General features: G+C 34.4%; 1 protein-coding gene across 8 annotated transcripts; it reads right to left on the bottom strand.

Moving 5' to 3' along the window:
- On the bottom strand, positions 1 to 21584 carry LOC109335966 (probable ADP-ribosylation factor GTPase-activating protein AGD14). Of its 8 annotated transcripts, none has more exons than XM_019572254.1 (14): positions 21201 to 21581; positions 20678 to 20739; positions 6811 to 6898; positions 6659 to 6720; positions 6481 to 6577; positions 5628 to 6077; positions 2524 to 3513; positions 2284 to 2370; positions 2073 to 2186; positions 1896 to 1982; positions 1302 to 1434; positions 1071 to 1116; positions 337 to 417; positions 1 to 299 (listed from the first exon to the last, which is right to left on the bottom strand). In XM_019572254.1, the coding sequence occupies exons 1-13, from the start codon at positions 21294 to 21296 to the stop codon at positions 363 to 365; spliced, it is 2367 nt and encodes a 788-aa protein (XP_019427799.1). In that variant the 5' UTR covers positions 21297 to 21581; the 3' UTR covers positions 1 to 299; positions 337 to 362. The 8 variants fall into 8 exon arrangements, with proteins under 8 accessions (XP_019427799.1, XP_019427802.1, XP_019427798.1 ...); XM_019572256.1 differs by lacking the exons at positions 1 to 299; positions 337 to 417; positions 1071 to 1116; ... (7 more) ...; positions 6659 to 6720; positions 6811 to 6898 and adding exons at positions 12935 to 13233; positions 13271 to 13351; positions 14005 to 14050; ... (7 more) ...; positions 19593 to 19654; positions 19745 to 19832; XM_019572257.1 differs by having other exon boundaries at positions 1 to 417; positions 2115 to 2186; positions 21201 to 21582.

Raw genomic sequence — 22418 nt, 5'->3', positions numbered from 1 at the left:
TAGAATAGATGTGAGATGAACATTTGATGCTCTTGAACTCTTGCATAAGTACAATTATGAAGAAAGTGGAAAATAGTCTCTCAATCTAACTTCAAATTGGTAAAATTCAATACCTGTAAGAACTACTTAATAAAACATTAACAATTCTGACTATAATGTCATTCAGTCACAATTTTACAAATGCATGCCCTCTACATAGTGGGGATAATGAATTGCATTGTCTTACTCAAGCACAAGTAATGAACTTCATTGCTCTAACAAGGGATAAAAGCATTTAAATTACTTCCACGAGTAAAGATTAAGACTGGCTACACATGAATTTCTCTTATGAAAGTTGACACTACATTTTACAGGATAATCTTTTATGCAAAAGGATTTCCCCCAAAAGAAGCAACTGGTTCTGGTGTCTTGACGTTCCTGTAAATATGCAACTCAAATGAGACAACGAACAATTGAAAATGCTCAGAAAATATATACATAGAACAGACCATTTACCAAAAAAATTGAAGAAAAAACGACCATTTACCAAAAAAATTGAAGAAAAAACGACCATGTTGCCAGAAATTGATCAATCAAACACTATATATGCACATCAGATATTAATGCGGAAACTTGAGATATGAATAATCTCAGACTGTTGGTCAACAAAGAAGTTCATTCGGTACCACCAATTAAGCAACTTTCTTTTTCTTTCAGGATTAGTAAGGAATTGATACTATATAGTATATACTATCACATAGCTAAGGATACTTATAGAGAGGGTGGTCATTCCGAACACTTCAGAAAACCTAAGTGATGTTCTTTTTCTTCCAATATTATTTAATTGCCTCCCTCCATTGTGAGTATCTCAGGGTATACCAGTTAGATTTTGATGCATTATTTTTCGTATGTGAATTAAAATTAGAAATGTCAAAAAATAACAATCGGTAACAGTTACATGTTTAAACCTACAAAAATTCAATCTTGGTAGAAAGAATGAGACGAGAAAAACACAAGTTCATTGACTGCAATGAATTACATCATATACAAAAATAAAACAAAGATAGAAAAGAACCATCTACCAAACTTACTGAATCTGAGAACTTAGTGGTTGCGCAGACATGAATGACAAACCACCTACATAATTGAATCATAAGAGTAGGATTAATGTAAAAAAATTGTTCTGGGATGATCATTTAAATTGCATAAACTTGCATGGGCACAAAAGAGAATTGAATAAGCAGAGCATAAATAAAGATGGTATAGAATAAATGTTTTAAATTTATGATTTTGAAACTTCAGTAAGACACTTAGATGATTACCTTGGTCTGTCGAGGAAATACATGAGGTTGACATATTTTGAGGATGCTGCCATGGTTCAGCTATACCACCACCAAAGGTGGCAGGCAAAAGGGCATCCGGCAGAGAAGCTTGCAAAGAGCTCACATCAAGGAACTGCAATTGAAACACAAGGAATGTTAGATATTTGGAAACTAAAAAACAAATTACAATCACAACGTCTCCTATAACTCATGATTCAGGTTGTCAAATATGTATCTTTTCAGTAGCAGAATTACTACCATGGTACTGAAATCCTTTCCAAGCTACATGAATTAACTGAAATCCAATCCTTTAGATTTTTGGAGCTGTGGATGGTCTCTCACAAATCTTTAAATGGTCAGTCATAACATGAAAATGAATTGACTAGGAAGACTCTGGTACAATGCAGAATAGAAATGCTAACAATCACAAGCTAGGAACTTTCAAGAGTGAGATCAGAGGATTGACGACCATCATGAAAACAATTATCATTAGGAACTAGTTGAATGTGAGCATGATGGACACATGGAAAACTATAAAAAAAAACTAGTAATATTGATTAATAGATGAATGTTTATTCACAGTCCGCCACATACCATATTGGTGTGTTCTACATCAGAATCATAGGGATAATCAAATGGATTTGTTGACTTAGAACCGATTCCATTAGATTGCATATCTCCCTGAAAGAAGCAAAAATTAATAACTGAATAAAACGGAAAACAGAAGCACTCTTAATGTAAGAAAATCTCAATCAATCTTAGAGCACAAACCACTAGAGGAAGAGTGCGTGAAAGGTTTGGTGAAGCACTGACATGTGGTGGGATGTCATGATTATCAAATCCAACAAAAGAGGCAATCCCTTGTATACCACCTTCCTTGGATACCTGGTTGATTTTAAAATAAAATAAAAAGAAACCAAAAAAACACTGGTAAGATTCTTTCAAGATCATACAGAATCTTATGATAATATAGCATACGTACACCAAACTCAGAAGCTCTTGAACCCAAAAATTGATTATCAGCGTCCACAGGAAGATGGTTACCAGAACTTTCAAATGCATTCCATGGCTGTTCAGTCACAACAAACAAAACCTTATTTAAGTTGCAACTTATGAAATAATGTCTTCAAATTTGAAGTGAAAGAAGACACATTTCTTTTTCCTATGGAGTATAGCACAACACTGCAAAAACCATCCATGCATAATACTTTATTGTACTTACTTGAGTGTCTGTTGCAATATCAGGAACCTTTTCTTCTACATTCCACACACCATCAAGCCATAAGTTAGATGTAGCTGAAGAAGGTGGTGAACTAACAGATGGCAATTGCATGTTTGCATTGAAGTTTGAAAATGGGTCAAATCTTTCCTGCGAAGATCCTTCACTTGAAGGTGCTGCAGCAGGAGTCCCAACTTGTGCAGTAGATGATGTGCTCTGAGGCATATCAAACACTGCCCACCCTTCATTTTTAGGGACAGATAACTCCAGTGACTGCTCATCTGAGGTTACTGTAGAAGGCTTCTGAGAGACATCTGCAAAGAAGTCAATTGGTGGTGTTTGGGATGTTTGGGTAGATTGATCCTCAGTGAATGATGAAACTGCAGACAAAACGGATGATTGAAACAGGTTTACTGATGGAGCTTCATTTGGAGCTGTTGGGTTTGTAGTAAATGGCGGCTGAGAATGATCTTCAAAGAAGTCAATAGATGAGGGTTGCAATATTTGTCCAGGATGATTCTGGTTGAAAGATGGAGCAGCAGACAAAACAGAGGATTGAAAGAGATCCACCGATGGAACATGAGATGTTGCTGCTGAGGTTTCAGTAGATGGCTGCTGACCAAGATCTGCAAAAAAGTCAATAGATGAGGGTTGGGGTGTTCGCATAGGTTGACTCTCATTGAAAGATGGAGCTGCAGACAAAACAGATGATTGAAACAGATTCGCCAATGGAGCTTGAGGTGGTGCTCCAGGTAACTGAAAAAGATCAATAGATGGAGTTGATGAGGGAAACAGTTCAGAGGCCAGTGGTAACTTGGAAAGATTCATGCTAACAGATCTTGTAGGACCAGATGAATGGGGAGCACCAGCAGCTTTATTATGAAGGGATCCTGAAGCTTGGACAGGTTCAGAGAAAAAATCAACTACACCAACAGAATTGTAAGATCTTAAGGATGAAAAGTTGCTGTTTGCTGATTGTAATGATGTAGTTCTCTGGGGGAAATGGCACAAATTGATGTCATGTAAAGAGTTAGAGTAAGCTTGCTTCAAAAACAAGGCAACAAGCACTTGGAATGTGATGTAACAAACAAAACCAATGCATATTTACAATGAAAATTTATCAGTAACAACAAATTACAAAATGGAGTCAACTTCTAGTTTTTAGGAAGGTAAATTTAAATGTTTGGACATTGCACAAGTTAGGGTTAAAAAGAAGACCACATCTCAACTTCTAAATAGACCCTCATTCACTTAGGAGGATTGACATTAATAGACAATGAGATCTAGTAACCATCAAACGAGAAACCAAAATTTTGATAGCTAACAGCTCCAATTCCATCATCCTCCACAAATTGCAGATCTATGACCTTGATGGTTGATTTGTTCGGCTGATGGCAATAAGGATACGGTGTGAGTTGGGTGGGGTTTGATGGCATTGGTAGGTCATGGGTTTCTGGCGCTGGGGTTAGTAGGCGCTTTATTTGGGTTGTGTTTATTTGGCCCTTGTGGAGATGGTGAGGTTGAGTTGTGCAAAGGTTGAGATTGGAGCTTGCAGGAGGAGAGGAGAGGGAAAAGAGAGGACAAGAAGGATTTTATTGTACGGGGTGGACTTGTGAGGGTGAAGTGAAAGAGAGGAAAACAATGATGCTGGTGGCAGGAGTTAGAGGGTGGTAGGGTTGTGTGGAGGTGGTAGTGGCGAAGAGACAGCAAGAAGAGGAGGATGGGTGTGGTTGCATAATAGATGGTGGAGAGGAGGCAAACGTTTAATACCACATGTGGCAAGTACGATTTAGTGGTCTGTTAGCCATGTCATTACTTAACAGATCTGTGATAAAGTCAGGAACCAAAAGCTCACCGTTTTTAAAGGATTTGGATTCAAATTTCAAACTGAATCCAAAATTAAATAGGGACTGAAACCAAAAAGTAATATATTTGACAATGACCAAGAACATCTTAAAGTCTAGATCTTTTTATCCTTTTGATGTTCCCAACCCTGAACATTACTGTGATGATTACTTTCTTCGCATAATGTTATTTGATAAGAAATATCATAAACCAGAAACATCATGTACACTATGTTTAGTTGATTAAAAAACCATTTTTCTGTGGACAAAATTTATATACCAACTCCCCAAACCAATATGGTACATTAGAAATGAATAAAACTTAGAACCCTAACGTCTCATTTTAGACCACATTGCAGTGTTGTCCATGGCAGATGGCAGCCAATGGTGGTTGCCAAAATTCCGCCGTCATAGTGTTGCGGCCAAATAGCGGACATCATCATTTGACAAAAAATAATTAAAAAATTTAACACAATATAAAAACATAAACTGCATTTCAGAATATATATATATATAAACTGCAGTCCATAAAAAAATATAGAAACTGCAGTAGAGAAAAAAAATAATCTGCAGTTCGGGAAAAAATAACATAGAATACAGATTATGCATTTAACTAATAACAGTTTAATAAAATTAAAAGTTTACTATAAAACTAAATTGCAGTTCATAAAAAAATAGAGTATTAGTTTTAAAGTAAATAATATAATAGATAAGAAAAATAAAGAAAATGGAAAATGAAGAGACCGCATATGACAATGGAGAGGTGACGGAAGCCAGTGACAACAGCGGCGGCAGACGGCAACGGCGAAATACCGGCGGAGGCAGAAGACAGCAACGGCGAAACTACTGGCGGAGGCAGAAGACGGCAGAGAGGGGGGAAAGTTTCTCTAAAAATAGAAAGGATTTAGGGCTTATCCAGAATTGGGCCTAAAAACCTGACCCGATCTGCTATTTATTTCACCAAACCTACCTAGAAAAGCCCATTTACATTGAGTTCTGCCTTTTCCACCATGGCGCTTCCACTGCCATACCGCCATGGCGCCACTTTTGTGTAAATGGCGGATTTTTTGAAACGGCGATTGGCTAGAAAAAGCCATGGCGCCTATTTAACAACACTGCCGCATCATATCAAAAAAGAGGGGTGAAAACATAAATAAAAAACATTTGAAGCACTCCCATAATATTAATATAACTTTTGAGTAAAAAGTTAATGAAGCACAAAGATGGTTATATATGCTAGAAGCAAGAGCAAGAAAAACAAACCTGTGGACCATGAGTTCCACCTGCATCTCTTTTGGCATTAGTTCCCAGAACTGTATTCCTTGCTTGAGACCATACATCTTCAATTGAGTTGGATCCAGAACCCTGATAGGATGGACTGCTAAGCCCAACGTCCTTATGAAACGTAGGAGACTGAACATCAGATTTGAATTGGTCACCAGCACTAGAAACAGAGAAGTCAGAAATTCTCGGACCAGAACCCTCATTTGCAAATCTGTCGTCAAATGCATGATCACTAAATCGACCAGGACTATAGATAATATTAGACATCTTCCCTTCATATCGAACTTTATCAGAACCTGGCTTCCTGGTCAGAGAAGATGCCTGTTTCCCATATCGTCGATCCTCATATTGATTATCATATGGAGGACTTTGAGAAAATGAATGATAAGAACTGGCACGTCTTAAGTCATCCTCTTGGACTGTAGGGCTCTACAATGAATTGCACATATAATATATTTAGCATTTTTACTACAGGGTAAGTTAGTTTAATGATAAGATACCAATTCATGTCAAGTTGATTCTGATAGTGATTGCTAAGGCGACTTCACTACATGCACAAGTTCTAGTTTCCATTTAACAATTATATGCACAATACTAAAAATAAAATTAGTCCGCTCACATTATTCATTTATTTCTGTATTTAGTTACTAAATACTAAATTATTATATTTAAGAACAAAGAAGCATTAACAAATATCATACACCACAAAAATATGACCAGAAACACAATAACTTGTTTTCAGGAAAAATCTAGATCTCAAATACAAGACTACACCAAGCTTAAGACAAAATTGTTATCCAGATAAACAAATCAATAGCTAAGTATATATTGCCTGTGGATCTCTTGGAGGCTTTTCGGAAGACTTCGCTCCAGCATATCTTCTGTCCACATACACATTTCTTATGAACTCCCTTATTTTAGCAACATTGCTGCAAAAGCACATGATAATTTCACATGATGAGTTATGCATATTCATATAGGTAAAAAAACAGCAAACGACAGAATTGCACCTGTTATCTGGCAACCGCTGCCTTTGGAAGTCCCAACTATTCAAATATGTTTCCCTTGCACGCTTTAAAGGATATAGCCACATGTAAATCTCATTTCAGCAAGGAAAAAATGTAGCTCCATATATAAAAAAGAAGTAAATTCATCCTTGTACCTGGTTACCACCATTTTGAAGAGCATCAACTTCTTGTGAAGTGAACTTTGCCATAGACACAGACTTCACACGATGAGTAAACTCACGACTGTATGACATGAAAATAAAAAGGGGACTTTAAGAATCATAGACTATCACCAAATATAACTACTAATTCATCTTCAATAAAATTCCATAGATAGATAAAAAGGAAGTCCATTGCATGAAGCTCCCACACTAGTGGGGTCCGGGGAGGATAGATGTATGCATCCTTACCCTCACAAGTGAAGAGGTTGTTTCCAAGGATTTGAATCCATGACCTCTAGGTCATAAGGCAAGCAATATAACATTATGACAAGGACAAGACAGCATAAATAAATACCAACCATAAATAACAATAATTGAGTACCATTAAACCATGATGACAAGGACACCATAGTGCAGTGAGCATACAACATCAAAAATTAAGTGCAGAAGATAGAATATAATGCTAAAAAATACAAGCAAGGCAGGTAATTTTGACTGTACATTGTATTCAGATCATATATTTATGTGAATATGTAATCTATTTATTGAACATAAAAATCAAATATTTCCATTAATAAAGTAATCATTAATGTTAGGATGCTACCTCTTTTTCTATGACCTAATGGAATACCAAGTATGGTCCACAAGTACAAAATTAAAAGAATTCTCATTCGCAAATTTCAATTAAAAATTTCTCGCGACTATATGTGCTTTATCAACTATTTCAAAGAAGATACTTTTAAAGAATACATAAAACAGAATGCCTCATGGTCTCACCAAAAGAAAATCAAGTAAAATTATTTGTAGAAAAATGAGTGTTAACGAATATTCTCAACCAGGAGCATTTAAATTGCCATGGAATTACAAACATGTTATGACTTAAAAGTACAGTACAATCACTGTCTTGAAACCATAGATATAACAATAATACAATAATAATTCACTGAACCTGACTATGGAACCCAATGTATGCAATCATTCACTAACAAATAAGGTGTTTCTGAAGTTCCACAAATTTAAACATTCAGGTTAACCGGACTTTAATGGATGAATATCATATATATATATATATATATGATAATTCTCTTTTTCTCCATAAATGTTATATATATTACTAACAAACAATTACGACTTTAAAATTTTCTAATCATTTATATATGATTCATATTTTTTTCTAAAAACAATATTAATATTTTTACTTTTATGAATAAACTATATATATTGTAATACATTTCGAACTTTCAATTGATGCAAGATTTTATTATAAAAAAGTAATTAGAAAAACTGTGGAATCGAATCGAATGAGAGCGGTTTGATTCGGTTCAATTCTTACGGTTAAATTTGTGTTTAATTGAGCGGAAACAAATCAAATGTTTGTAATCAGTTCGGTCACATAAATATACAAAAAATCGAAGTGGGCTGAACTTTTCCACCCAAAAAATAATAACAAACATTGATTGTTATACTCTTTGGATTTATCTTCATAATATACTATATTTTGTGTAATTTTTCACCCTTCATTTTCTATTTAAAAATTTATACTTATATATCCAATTGTAAGATATGTACATAATTACGGATGATTTAGGTAGGTTTAAAAAATGAAGAGTAGGTTATCCAATTTTACTAAAATCAAAGGATATCATAATTTACTTATTTTTTAATTATCAATTAAAAAATTGTATTTTGAGCAGCATATAAAATGCCATGAAATAAAACAACAAATTTAATTCCCGAACGAAAAGTCACCTAAAACTAGTGTTGGCTGTTGGTTTAAAGTGCGGATACAAACAGGCAAAGGTTACATAGACTGTATGCAGCAAGCAACTAGATGTTGGTTTAAATAGTACATGTTTGATTTCTTTTAAGTAAGATATTGGGTTTGAATCTTGTTGATGGAAAAAAATATTCGTTAGGAGAATTAACCCTATGTACTTATGTATTGGGTTTCTGGCTCGGTCCGAATTGCCTTAAGTAAGTGTAAGGATACACGTGGGAAACAAAACAAACTGTAGGTAACAATGTTGGTAATGCATGTGTTCACGTCTCATAGAAACCCTAAATGCTTAAATAGTTATGATTACAAATTACATCATTCAACAATCTGAAAAAATAAGTGAGATTTCAACAGACCCACGTTCCAACTATATATATATATATATATATATGCTATCTTGTTTAGTTATCTTCTACAAGTTTCTCTTTTTTCATCATCCTTTTCTCTCCAATGGCCACCATAGTTGCATCCCTTGAATACCTTGTCAGTGAGATTCTTCTTCGTTTGCCAGTGAAGTCAGTACTCAGATTCAAATGTGTTTCAAAACAATGGCTTGCACTCATTTCTGAACCAAAGTTCTGCCACTCACACACTCTTCGACTTTATAGAACCTCTCGAGTTTTTCCTTCTGCTATCTTGCTAGCTCCCGGTGATTCACCAACCTGTCAAATTTTCCCTTTAAAATCTATTAAGGCTTCTGATTCTTCTGAGTTTCATAATGTGAAAGTTCCTATAGGAACTGTTATTCAATCCTGCAATGGTCTATTACTTATTGAAAGAAGTACTTCGGAAGATTCATTAGAAGTTGAGTACTTTGTATCCAATCCAACCACCAATAAATCTGTTCCTGTTATTTTCCCTACCCAAGAATTTAGTTCTTCAGTAATCTCACTTTTTATCTGTTTTGAACCGTTGAAATCACTGCATTACAAGCTCGTTTCCATTAGAGTCAAGAATTATAAACCACAAATTGATCCTGATTACGTTATTACTGTGTTTTCATCAGAAACTAGTTCATGGAGTGAACCTGATTTTACTTTCACTCCTCCTCATTTTAAACTCCCGATTCAGACTAACACTGTTTACTTTAATGGTTCATTGTATTGGCACAGTGATAATCTTGGAAAGATTTTTTACTTTGACGTAGATTCTCAGATTTTTAAGACATGTCCAATGCCCTTGAACGTTAAGGAAAATGGAGTTTCGAAATTCTGTGAATCAAGTGGGCATTCTGATTTCGTTCTTTACATTATGGAGTTGAATGAAGAGAATTCTGAATGGTCATTGAGATTCAATATTAAATTATGTGAATCACCTTTTCGATTACTATTATGTTTTCCATATTGTGTTGTTAAGCAAGAGAATGATGAGGACTCCATGCTTCTGATTTGCTTGAATGAAGAGGTTTTGTTCTACAATATAGGGTTTGCTACATTTAAAGACCTTAATAGTTATAGCCCTTTTCTGAAGATTGAATCTTGTGCATTCGTTTACCAACATTATGAGAATCTTTCATGGGTTGCACCAACTGAGAAAAATTGTAAGTTACATGTTCTTTTTCTTTTCCTATTATTTGTTTCCATTTTTGGGTGAATGGTTTTTTTCATGTCTCAATTTGTTATCAACTTTTATCTTATGCATGTGATATTCGATGTTTCATTGTTGCAGGAAGTTAGATTTTGATGTTGTTGTTGCTACATGGTATAATCTGCTGAAGAATCAAAGTTTATATCGATTAGGACCTTCTATCTAATTTTATTTTATGTTTTCTACACTGTTATTGTATCATTCTGGTTTGTTGTTTTGATATTTTGATTATTGGTGTGAACTTGGTATTGGATCAGTTAAGTGTTACTTTAATTTTCTTATATTTGTCTTTATAATTTGTTGCGTGTGAGTGCAAGTGTGCAAGTATACACTCTTCTTGTTTTGATCACGGGTTTATGTTTAGGTTAATTATGAAAGACGTTAGTAGTTAATTCAGTTGTTGTGTATATTATTTTTGTTTATGTTGTTATAATAGAACGGATTTATTAGATCTATATTGACTGGGTAAGAGTTTTGATACTGTCAGCACATCATTCACAATTGATTTGTTAACCATGATTCTCAAACAAACAAAAGTAAAGTAAGAGTGGATGATGTGTTGACGGTAGAGAAAAACTCTAAGAGAACAGTGGTAGAATCTACTAATGATATTTTGAAGAAAAAAATCAGATTTTTCATTATAAAGTTGACGTAGGATTAAAATAAGAGGGTGATCTATCATGAGTAAAATATGGGACGATTATGGCTAATTAAAATAGGGGACTAAGTCTAAGTAATATTACTTGAACCGAAATGAAAATATATTTTATGTTTTAAATTTTATATTTACTTTTTTGATCAAAAACTGACTATAAATGTGTTACAAATTGAAATTATTTTATAAAAACAAGAAATGTTTATTGTTATTCTATCCTCACAAGTTATTTGGGACGCTCGACTTTGTTAGGTATGCAGATTTCATGTAATTAATTATTTTACTTCATCTTTTGATAAGTTTCTATTGGAAAAACTAAATCTTATTTGTATATGCTTATTTTCTATACTTACAAAATTAAGGTTTTTTTCTTTTATAATTATCGAAAATATGAGTCTTATATAAGTATATAAGAATGTTTTGGAGCATAAAACATGCAACATTATACCATTCTTATATTCTTTATAATTTTGTTTATCTTTGAGTATTGTTGTGATTGTACTTAGTTAATGTACTTCTTGTTGATTCATATATAAGAACTATTCGTTTTAGTGAGTGTGTATTGGTGCAAATGAATTGGATTTAGGTTATCTAGGCATAAAGTTTCATGTTTGATTAGTAGATTAGATTAACGTGTAACTAAAATTAATATAGAAAATGATCTATTGTAAACTTTTGACTGTATCAAAAAAGATTAATTTCTTGTCGACCTAGAATACTCTAAAAAAAAGGTGGCACAAATGCTAAAAGATTTTGGCTCTAGAAACAAAATTTGATTGTTTCTTTTCTTTGTTATAAAAGAAACCATTTATTTGGCTTCAATAATTGAATTAGGGGAGGAGATTCACTTATTTCAAGAGTAAGTGAAAAAAGCTACTTCATATCTTAATCATTGATTCTAGGGAAATCTAATAGTTAAAATCCACTCACTAATTGAAAGTATTGAATTTCCCCAGAATAAACAGTTAAAATGTGGAATAGTTTTATGTAAGTGGATCCATTCTCATTAAATTATGCTTATTTGAATGAATAAATTTGTTAGCTTTTGCTAAGTCACTTGGTTTAACCTCCATTTTTTTTGCATACATTTTTTCTATAATAACAAACAATCATTGACATGTTGTCATGTCTCCTATAAGTGACATAAGTTCATTATCTAGGTGTTTCATTATGACATGCTCTTTCTTTCTAACATCACCTAAGTATTCTAAGCATGTTAAGTCACTAATCCATTGCAATAACTCATCGTTGATCACAAGAAGTGTATACATAGCCTTCCCAATTCTAATCTTCCACTTTCTTTTCTCCACACTAGTTAGCGTCATTCTCTTTCAAACACTAATAATGAACCACAAATCGGCGAATAATACTTATCTCATATTCTTTTATATGTATATACACAATCCTAAAACAAATGTTAGTATATTAGTATTTTGTTGGGAATTAGACTCGAACCCACAATCTTCTTCATTTGATTATTCAGACCTTTCACCATAAACATCAGATCACCTTATGACTCTCAACTAATATGTTGTGTCCCCTATAAATTACCACTTGGTCCCTAATGACCTCGTCGTCACAACCTTCATCTCTACCATTGTTCACCACCACCCTACCTCAACAAAATTTCTGGACACCCACCTCAACCCGATCACCAGCATCAATTGTCCCTGCCCTTCATTCAGCAATGGTGGTACCAGATCCTCTTTAATTTGTAATGGTGGTATCAAGACTGCGATGTTAGATCCGAAAAAATGAGCAGTGGCAGTGGGTTGGAGCGGCATGGTGGTAACCGAGTGGCCATGAATGAGGTGATGCTGCAATAGAGGGTACAACGCCGTGATGGCAGTGGTGAATGGTGGTAGCTTGTTGCTGGAGGAGAGGAATATAGATCCGGTAGCGGCGGAGAAAATTGGACAGAGGAAGAGGAGTAATTTTCTAAATTATTTCTGAAAAGTCCTTTTAAGGGACTAAATAATAATGGGATGCATCATGCCTCCTACCAATGGAGCTGCATAGCAACCATTCCCCCAATCTACACAGACAAATACAACAATTTGAACACTTCAAAGAAGAAAAATATCACATAACCAGCATTATAGAATAGATGTGAGATGAACATTTGATGCTCTTGAACTCTTGCATAAGTACAATTATGAAGAAAGTGGAAAATAGTCTCTCAATCTAACTTCAAATTGGTAAAATTCAATACCTGTAAGAACTACTTAATAAAACATTAACAATTCTGACTATAATGTCATTCAGTCACAATTTTACAAATGCATGCCCTCTACATAGTGGGGATAATGAATTGCATTGTCTTACTCAAGCACAAGTAATGAACTTCATTGCTCTAACAAGGGATAAAAGCATTTAAATTACTTCCACGAGTAAAGATTAAGACTGGCTACACATGAATTTCTCTTATGAAAGTTGACACTACATTTTACAGGATAATCTTTTATGCAAAAGGATTTCCCCCAAAAGAAGCAACTGGTTCTGGTGTCTTGACGTTCCTGTAAATATGCAACTCAAATGAGACAACGAACAATTGAAAATGCTCAGAAAATATATACATAGAACAGACCATTTACCAAAAAAATTGAAGAAAAAACGACCATTTACCAAAAAAATTGAAGAAAAAACGACCATGTTGCCAGAAATTGATCAATCAAACACTATATATGCACATCAGATATTAATGCGGAAACTTGAGATATGAATAATCTCAGACTGTTGGTCAACAAAGAAGTTCATTCGGTACCACCAATTAAGCAACTTTCTTTTTCTTTCAGGATTAGTAAGGAATTGATACTATATAGTATATACTATCACATAGCTAAGGATACTTATAGAGAGGGTGGTCATTCCGAACACTTCAGAAAACCTAAGTGATGTTCTTTTTCTTCCAATATTATTTAATTGCCTCCCTCCATTGTGAGTATCTCAGGGTATACCAGTTAGATTTTGATGCATTATTTTTCGTATGTGAATTAAAATTAGAAATGTCAAAAAATAACAATCGGTAACAGTTACATGTTTAAACCTACAAAAATTCAATCTTGGTAGAAAGAATGAGACGAGAAAAACACAAGTTCATTGACTGCAATGAATTACATCATATACAAAAATAAAACAAAGATAGAAAAGAACCATCTACCAAACTTACTGAATCTGAGAACTTAGTGGTTGCGCAGACATGAATGACAAACCACCTACATAATTGAATCATAAGAGTAGGATTAATGTAAAAAAATTGTTCTGGGATGATCATTTAAATTGCATAAACTTGCATGGGCACAAAAGAGAATTGAATAAGCAGAGCATAAATAAAGATGGTATAGAATAAATGTTTTAAATTTATGATTTTGAAACTTCAGTAAGACACTTAGATGATTACCTTGGTCTGTCGAGGAAATACATGAGGTTGACATATTTTGAGGATGCTGCCATGGTTCAGCTATACCACCACCAAAGGTGGCAGGCAAAAGGGCATCCGGCAGAGAAGCTTGCAAAGAGCTCACATCAAGGAACTGCAATTGAAACACAAGGAATGTTAGATATTTGGAAACTAAAAAACAAATTACAATCACAACGTCTCCTATAACTCATGATTCAGGTTGTCAAATATGTATCTTTTCAGTAGCAGAATTACTACCATGGTACTGAAATCCTTTCCAAGCTACATGAATTAACTGAAATCCAATCCTTTAGATTTTTGGAGCTGTGGATGGTCTCTCACAAATCTTTAAATGGTCAGTCATAACATGAAAATGAATTGACTAGGAAGACTCTGGTACAATGCAGAATAGAAATGCTAACAATCACAAGCTAGGAACTTTCAAGAGTGAGATCAGAGGATTGACGACCATCATGAAAACAATTATCATTAGGAACTAGTTGAATGTGAGCATGATGGACACATGGAAAACTATAAAAAAAAACTAGTAATATTGATTAATAGATGAATGTTTATTCACAGTCCGCCACATACCATATTGGTGTGTTCTACATCAGAATCATAGGGATAATCAAATGGATTTGTTGACTTAGAACCGATTCCATTAGATTGCATATCTCCCTGAAAGAAGCAAAAATTAATAACTGAATAAAACGGAAAACAGAAGCACTCTTAATGTAAGAAAATCTCAATCAATCTTAGAGCACAAACCACTAGAGGAAGAGTGCGTGAAAGGTTTGGTGAAGCACTGACATGTGGTGGGATGTCATGATTATCAAATCCAACAAAAGAGGCAATCCCTTGTATACCACCTTCCTTGGATACCTGGTTGATTTTAAAATAAAATAAAAAGAAACCAAAAAAACACTGGTAAGATTCTTTCAAGATCATACAGAATCTTATGATAATATAGCATACGTACACCAAACTCAGAAGCTCTTGAACCCAAAAATTGATTATCAGCGTCCACAGGAAGATGGTTACCAGAACTTTCAAATGCATTCCATGGCTGTTCAGTCACAACAAACAAAACCTTATTTAAGTTGCAACTTATGAAATAATGTCTTCAAATTTGAAGTGAAAGAAGACACATTTCTTTTTCCTATGGAGTATAGCACAACACTGCAAAAACCATCCATGCATAATACTTTATTGTACTTACTTGAGTGTCTGTTGCAATATCAGGAACCTTTTCTTCTACATTCCACACACCATCAAGCCATAAGTTAGATGTAGCTGAAGAAGGTGGTGAACTAACAGATGGCAATTGCATGTTTGCATTGAAGTTTGAAAATGGGTCAAATCTTTCCTGCGAAGATCCTTCACTTGAAGGTGCTGCAGCAGGAGTCCCAACTTGTGCAGTAGATGATGTGCTCTGAGGCATATCAAACACTGCCCACCCTTCATTTTTAGGGACAGATAACTCCAGTGACTGCTCATCTGAGGTTACTGTAGAAGGCTTCTGAGAGACATCTGCAAAGAAGTCAATTGGTGGTGTTTGGGATGTTTGGGTAGATTGATCCTCAGTGAATGATGAAACTGCAGACAAAACGGATGATTGAAACAGGTTTACTGATGGAGCTTCATTTGGAGCTGTTGGGTTTGTAGTAAATGGCGGCTGAGAATGATCTTCAAAGAAGTCAATAGATGAGGGTTGCAATATTTGTCCAGGATGATTCTGGTTGAAAGATGGAGCAGCAGACAAAACAGAGGATTGAAAGAGATCCACCGATGGAACATGAGATGTTGCTGCTGAGGTTTCAGTAGATGGCTGCTGACCAAGATCTGCAAAAAAGTCAATAGATGAGGGTTGGGGTGTTCGCATAGGTTGACTCTCATTGAAAGATGGAGCTGCAGACAAAACAGATGATTGAAACAGATTCGCCAATGGAGCTTGAGGTGGTGCTCCAGGTAACTGAAAAAGATCAATAGATGGAGTTGATGAGGGAAACAGTTCAGAGGCCAGTGGTAACTTGGAAAGATTCATGCTAACAGATCTTGTAGGACCAGATGAATGGGGAGCACCAGCAGCTTTATTATGAAGGGATCCTGAAGCTTGGACAGGTTCAGAGAAAAAATCAACTACACCAACAGAATTGTAAGATCTTAAGGATGAAAAGTTGCTGTTTGCTGATTGTAATGATGTAGTTCTCTGGGGGAAATGGCACAAATTGATGTCATGTAAAGAGTTAGAGTAAGCTTGCTTCAAAAACAAGGCAACAAGCACTTGGAATGTGATGTAACAAACAAAACCAATGCATATTTACAATGAAAATTTATCAGTAACAACAAATTACAAAATGGAGTCAACTTCTAGTTTTTAGGAAGGTAAATTTAAATGTTTGGACATTGCACAAGTTAGGGTTAAAAAGAAGACCACATCTCAACTTCTAAATAGACCCTCATTCACTTAGGAGGATTGACATTAATAGACAATGAGATCTAGTAACCATCAAACGAGAAACCAAAATTTTGATAGCTAACAGCTCCAATTCCATCATCCTCCACAAATTGCAGATCTATGACCTTGATGGTTGATTTGTTCGGCTGATGGCAATAAGGATACGGTGTGAGTTGGGTGGGGTTTGATGGCATTGGTAGGTCATGGGTTTCTGGCGCTGGGGTTAGTAGGCGCTTTATTTGGGTTGTGTTTATTTGGCCCTTGTGGAGATGGTGAGGTTGAGTTGTGCAAAGGTTGAGATTGGAGCTTGCAGGAGGAGAGGAGAGGGAAAAGAGAGGACAAGAAGGATTTTATTGTACGGGGTGGACTTGTGAGGGTGAAGTGAAAGAGAGGAAAACAATGATGCTGGTGGCAGGAGTTAGAGGGTGGTAGGGTTGTGTGGAGGTGGTAGTGGCGAAGAGACAGCAAGAAGAGGAGGATGGGTGTGGTTGCATAATAGATGGTGGAGAGGAGGCAAACGTTTAATACCACATGTGGCAAGTACGATTTAGTGGTCTGTTAGCCATGTCATTACTTAACAGATCTGTGATAAAGTCAGGAACCAAAAGCTCACCGTTTTTAAAGGATTTGGATTCAAATTTCAAACTGAATCCAAAATTAAATAGGGACTGAAACCAAAAAGTAATATATTTGACAATGACCAAGAACATCTTAAAGTCTAGATCTTTTTATCCTTTTGATGTTCCCAACCCTGAACATTACTGTGATGATTACTTTCTTCGCATAATGTTATTTGATAAGAAATATCATAAACCAGAAACATCATGTACACTATGTTTAGTTGATTAAAAAACCATTTTTCTGTGGACAAAATTTATATACCAACTCCCCAAACCAATATGGTACATTAGAAATGAATAAAACTTAGAACCCTAACGTCTCATTTTAGACCACATTGCAGTGTTGTCCATGGCAGATGGCAGCCAATGGTGGTTGCCAAAATTCCGCCGTCATAGTGTTGCGGCCAAATAGCGGACATCATCATTTGACAAAAAATAATTAAAAAATTTAACACAATATAAAAACATAAACTGCATTTCAGAATATATATATATATAAACTGCAGTCCATAAAAAAATATAGAAACTGCAGTAGAGAAAAAAAATAATCTGCAGTTCGGGAAAAAATAACATAGAATACAGATTATGCATTTAACTAATAACAGTTTAATAAAATTAAAAGTTTACTATAAAACTAAATTGCAGTTCATAAAAAAATAGAGTATTAGTTTTAAAGTAAATAATATAATAGATAAGAAAAATAAAGAAAATGGAAAATGAAGAGACCGCATATGACAATGGAGAGGTGACGGAAGCCAGTGACAACAGCGGCGGCAGACGGCAACGGCGAAATACCGGCGGAGGCAGAAGACAGCAACGGCGAAACTACTGGCGGAGGCAGAAGACGGCAGAGAGGGGGGAAAGTTTCTCTAAAAATAGAAAGGATTTAGGGCTTATCCAGAATTGGGCCTAAAAACCTGACCCGATCTGCTATTTATTTCACCAAACCTACCTAGAAAAGCCCATTTACATTGAGTTCTGCCTTTTCCACCATGGCGCTTCCACTGCCATACCGCCATGGCGCCACTTTTGTGTAAATGGCGGATTTTTTGAAACGGCGATTGGCTAGAAAAAGCCATGGCGCCTATTTAACAACACTGCCGCATCATATCAAAAAAGAGGGGTGAAAACATAAATAAAAAACATTTGAAGCACTCCCATAATATTAATATAACTTTTGAGTAAAAAGTTAATGAAGCACAAAGATGGTTATATATGCTAGAAGCAAGAGCAAGAAAAACAAACCTGTGGACCATGAGTTCCACCTGCATCTCTTTTGGCATTAGTTCCCAGAACTGTATTCCTTGCTTGAGACCATACATCTTCAATTGAGTTGGATCCAGAACCCTGATAGGATGGACTGCTAAGCCCAACGTCCTTATGAAACGTAGGAGACTGAACATCAGATTTGAATTGGTCACCAGCACTAGAAACAGAGAAGTCAGAAATTCTCGGACCAGAACCCTCATTTGCAAATCTGTCGTCAAATGCATGATCACTAAATCGACCAGGACTATAGATAATATTAGACATCTTCCCTTCATATCGAACTTTATCAGAACCTGGCTTCCTGGTCAGAGAAGATGCCTGTTTCCCATATCGTCGATCCTCATATTGATTATCATATGGAGGACTTTGAGAAAATGAATGATAAGAACTGGCACGTCTTAAGTCATCCTCTTGGACTGTAGGGCTCTACAATGAATTGCACATATAATATATTTAGCATTTTTACTACAGGGTAAGTTAGTTTAATGATAAGATACCAATTCATGTCAAGTTGATTCTGATAGTGATTGCTAAGGCGACTTCACTACATGCACAAGTTCTAGTTTCCATTTAACAATTATATGCACAATACTAAAAATAAAATTAGTCCGCTCACATTATTCATTTATTTCTGTATTTAGTTACTAAATACTAAATTATTATATTTAAGAACAAAGAAGCATTAACAAATATCATACACCACAAAAATATGACCAGAAACACAATAACTTGTTTTCAGGAAAAATCTAGATCTCAAATACAAGACTACACCAAGCTTAAGACAAAATTGTTATCCAGATAAACAAATCAATAGCTAAGTATATATTGCCTGTGGATCTCTTGGAGGCTTTTCGGAAGACTTCGCTCCAGCATATCTTCTGTCCACATACACATTTCTTATGAACTCCCTTATTTTAGCAACATTGCTGCAAAAGCACATGATAATTTCACATGATGAGTTATGCATATTCATATAGGTAAAAAAACAGCAAACGACAGAATTGCACCTGTTATCTGGCAACCGCTGCCTTTGGAAGTCCCAACTATTCAAATATGTTTCCCTTGCACGCTTTAAAGGATATAGCCACATGTAAATCTCATTTCAGCAAGGAAAAAATGTAGCTCCATATATAAAAAAGAAGTAAATTCATCCTTGTACCTGGTTACCACCATTTTGAAGAGCATCAACTTCTTGTGAAGTGAACTTTGCCATAGACACAGACTTAACACGATGAGTAAACTCACGACTGCACGACGTGAAAATAAAAAGGTGACTTTAAGAATCAGACTATCACGGAATATAACTACTAGTTCATCTTTAATAAAATTTAATATCATACCAGAAAGGAATAAATACTAACTATAAGTAATAATTTATTAACATTAAGCCATGACGAGAAGGACACATCATAGTGCAGTGAGCATACAACATCACCAAGTGTAGAAGATAGAATATAATGTTCAAGAATACAAACAAGGCAATTAATTTTGACTGTATGTGGTATTCAGATCATACGGTTATGTGAATATGGAATCTCGACCGCACGTTGTATTCACTGAATATGGAAACTATTTATTAAACATAAAAATCAATATTTCCTTTTATAAAGTAATCATTATTGTAAGGATGCTTCCTCTTTTTCTATGAATTTTATCAAATACTAAGTATGGTCCACAAGTAGAAAATTAAAAAGATTCTCATTTGGAAGTTGGAATTAAAAACTTCCTATAACTATATGTGCTTTATCAACTACTTCACAGAATATGTTTTTAAAGAAAACAGAAAAAGAAAACCATATACAATCATGATCAATTACAAACATGGTATACCCTATTATGACTTAAAAGTACAGTCACCGTCTTGAAACCAGGTATACCCTATTATGACTTAAAAGTACAGTCACCATCTTGAAACCAAATATAGATATAATAATAACAATTAGATGAACCTGGCCGTGGAACCCAATCTATGCTATTATGCACTCACAAATAAGTTGTTTCTGAAGTCCCACAAATATAAACATGCAGGTTAACTTACTTTCATTGGAAGAATATCACAAAGCATGAGTTAGTTAAGTGGAAAGAAACTCACTGTATTCCACTGCATGTCACACAAACAAAGGTCCAGAAACTTGTACAAACATACTGAGGTCCCTGTACAAATTATGATATTTCAATTAACTGAGAATCATCTTATAAGAGATATCAAACCTTCATAAGTTCCTATATAAAATATCATCATCTTACCAAAACTTCATAATATTAGTCGATGTACCAAAAAAAGTTATGAAGGTTTTCCAAAGGTGCTGAGTATAAAAATCACAGAATCAATTTACTTTTTCTCTTTTTTATAATCACCCTTTAAAAGTTATAACCAATCACAACTTCAGAATCAATATAAAGGAAGGTGACAGTTAAAAATTAAAACTTTCAATGTCAAAATCCTGAAACACTTTCAACCCTTCACAATTCTCAGCAAATAATCCCAACTTCAGAGCCAAAAGCTTGCAGATTTTCAGCTTCAAAACTTCGAATTGATCAATCATATAACACATAAACCTAAAACAGAAAGGTAACTGAACTAAACCCCAAATTGAAAAGGGAGTTGAATTTACCATGCTATTACAGTTTATACATCTTCGATTGGGTGGAAGCTTCATGAGACCCCTGATAATTTTCTCTCTCTTCTCTTCTTCCTTTCTGCTTCCCATTTCCGATACTCCCAAATCAGAAACCCTAGAAACTGCAACCAAAATCAGAGAATTTCCCAGGAAAAGTAAAATAATATTTCCCAGAAATTCGAATTTCAGCCACAATAAAGAGGAATTTCCACCACCTAGAATCACGAAACGGTGGTGTTAGCAACAGATCTAGGGTTTTGATGGGTTCTTGAATCAGCGAAAAGTTAGAAGATGAAGAAAGCGAAAATGCGTTGTGATTTGTTTGGTTCCAATGAAAAAATGAACCGCTGAACACCGCAAACAAAAGATACAATAATGATAGTCTATCAATTAGATTTTATAGTGTATACCGATAGTATAAGAGTTTGAGTTTTTTACACTACTAACTATCATTGACTCTCAAACAAAAATAATATAAATCAATAATAAATATACCGATAGCATAAAAAATTTACATTATAATACATTATAAGTGCATAGATTTTATGCTCCAATAAATTAACTTAGTAGTAAAAATGAAAAAACTCACAGTTTGGGATGGAAAAAAAATCAATATATTACTTATTTACTTACCATAAATTTATGGTATCACTATTTTATTATTAATAAATAATTATTTTTACTAGTGTGGCCACAGGCATGAAGTAGTGGACCTACATTTTTTTTTGGTATCAAATCTTTTTTTAAAATAAATATATTTTATATCATAATTTTTATTGCGTGCATTTTATATTATATTTTTTTGTCTTTGTTTTATTGGTCAAATTAAGGTAAAATGATAGTTAATATATTCATAGTGGTTACATATGATTATATTGTTTTTTGTGTAGAAATTAAAAAATAATAAGAACAAAATAGTAAAATTATATCATGATGGCAGTTGCACCATATTTTCCCTTTATATATAATTAGCGTGACGACTGTAGTCCTACATTTTTTTACCTTTTTGCATCAAATATTTAATTTTATATATTTTATTTTGGGTGAATTAGCATATTTTTTTAAATTAAATATACTTAATATTGTAATTTTTATTGGTACACTTTATATTACATTTTGTGTCTTTATTTTAATGGTTAAGAACAAAATAATAACATTATACCATAGTTATAATTACAACATGATTTCTCTTTACATCTATATCTATACTTC

The sequence above is a fragment of the Lupinus angustifolius genome, chromosome LG20 (genome assembly GCF_001865875.1).
Source record: "Lupinus angustifolius cultivar Tanjil chromosome LG20, LupAngTanjil_v1.0, whole genome shotgun sequence".
Classification (NCBI taxonomy): Eukaryota; Viridiplantae; Streptophyta; class Magnoliopsida; order Fabales; family Fabaceae; genus Lupinus; species Lupinus angustifolius.
The sequence above is the reverse complement of the archived record's forward strand: the minus strand, read 5'-3'. Positions and strand labels throughout refer to the sequence as shown.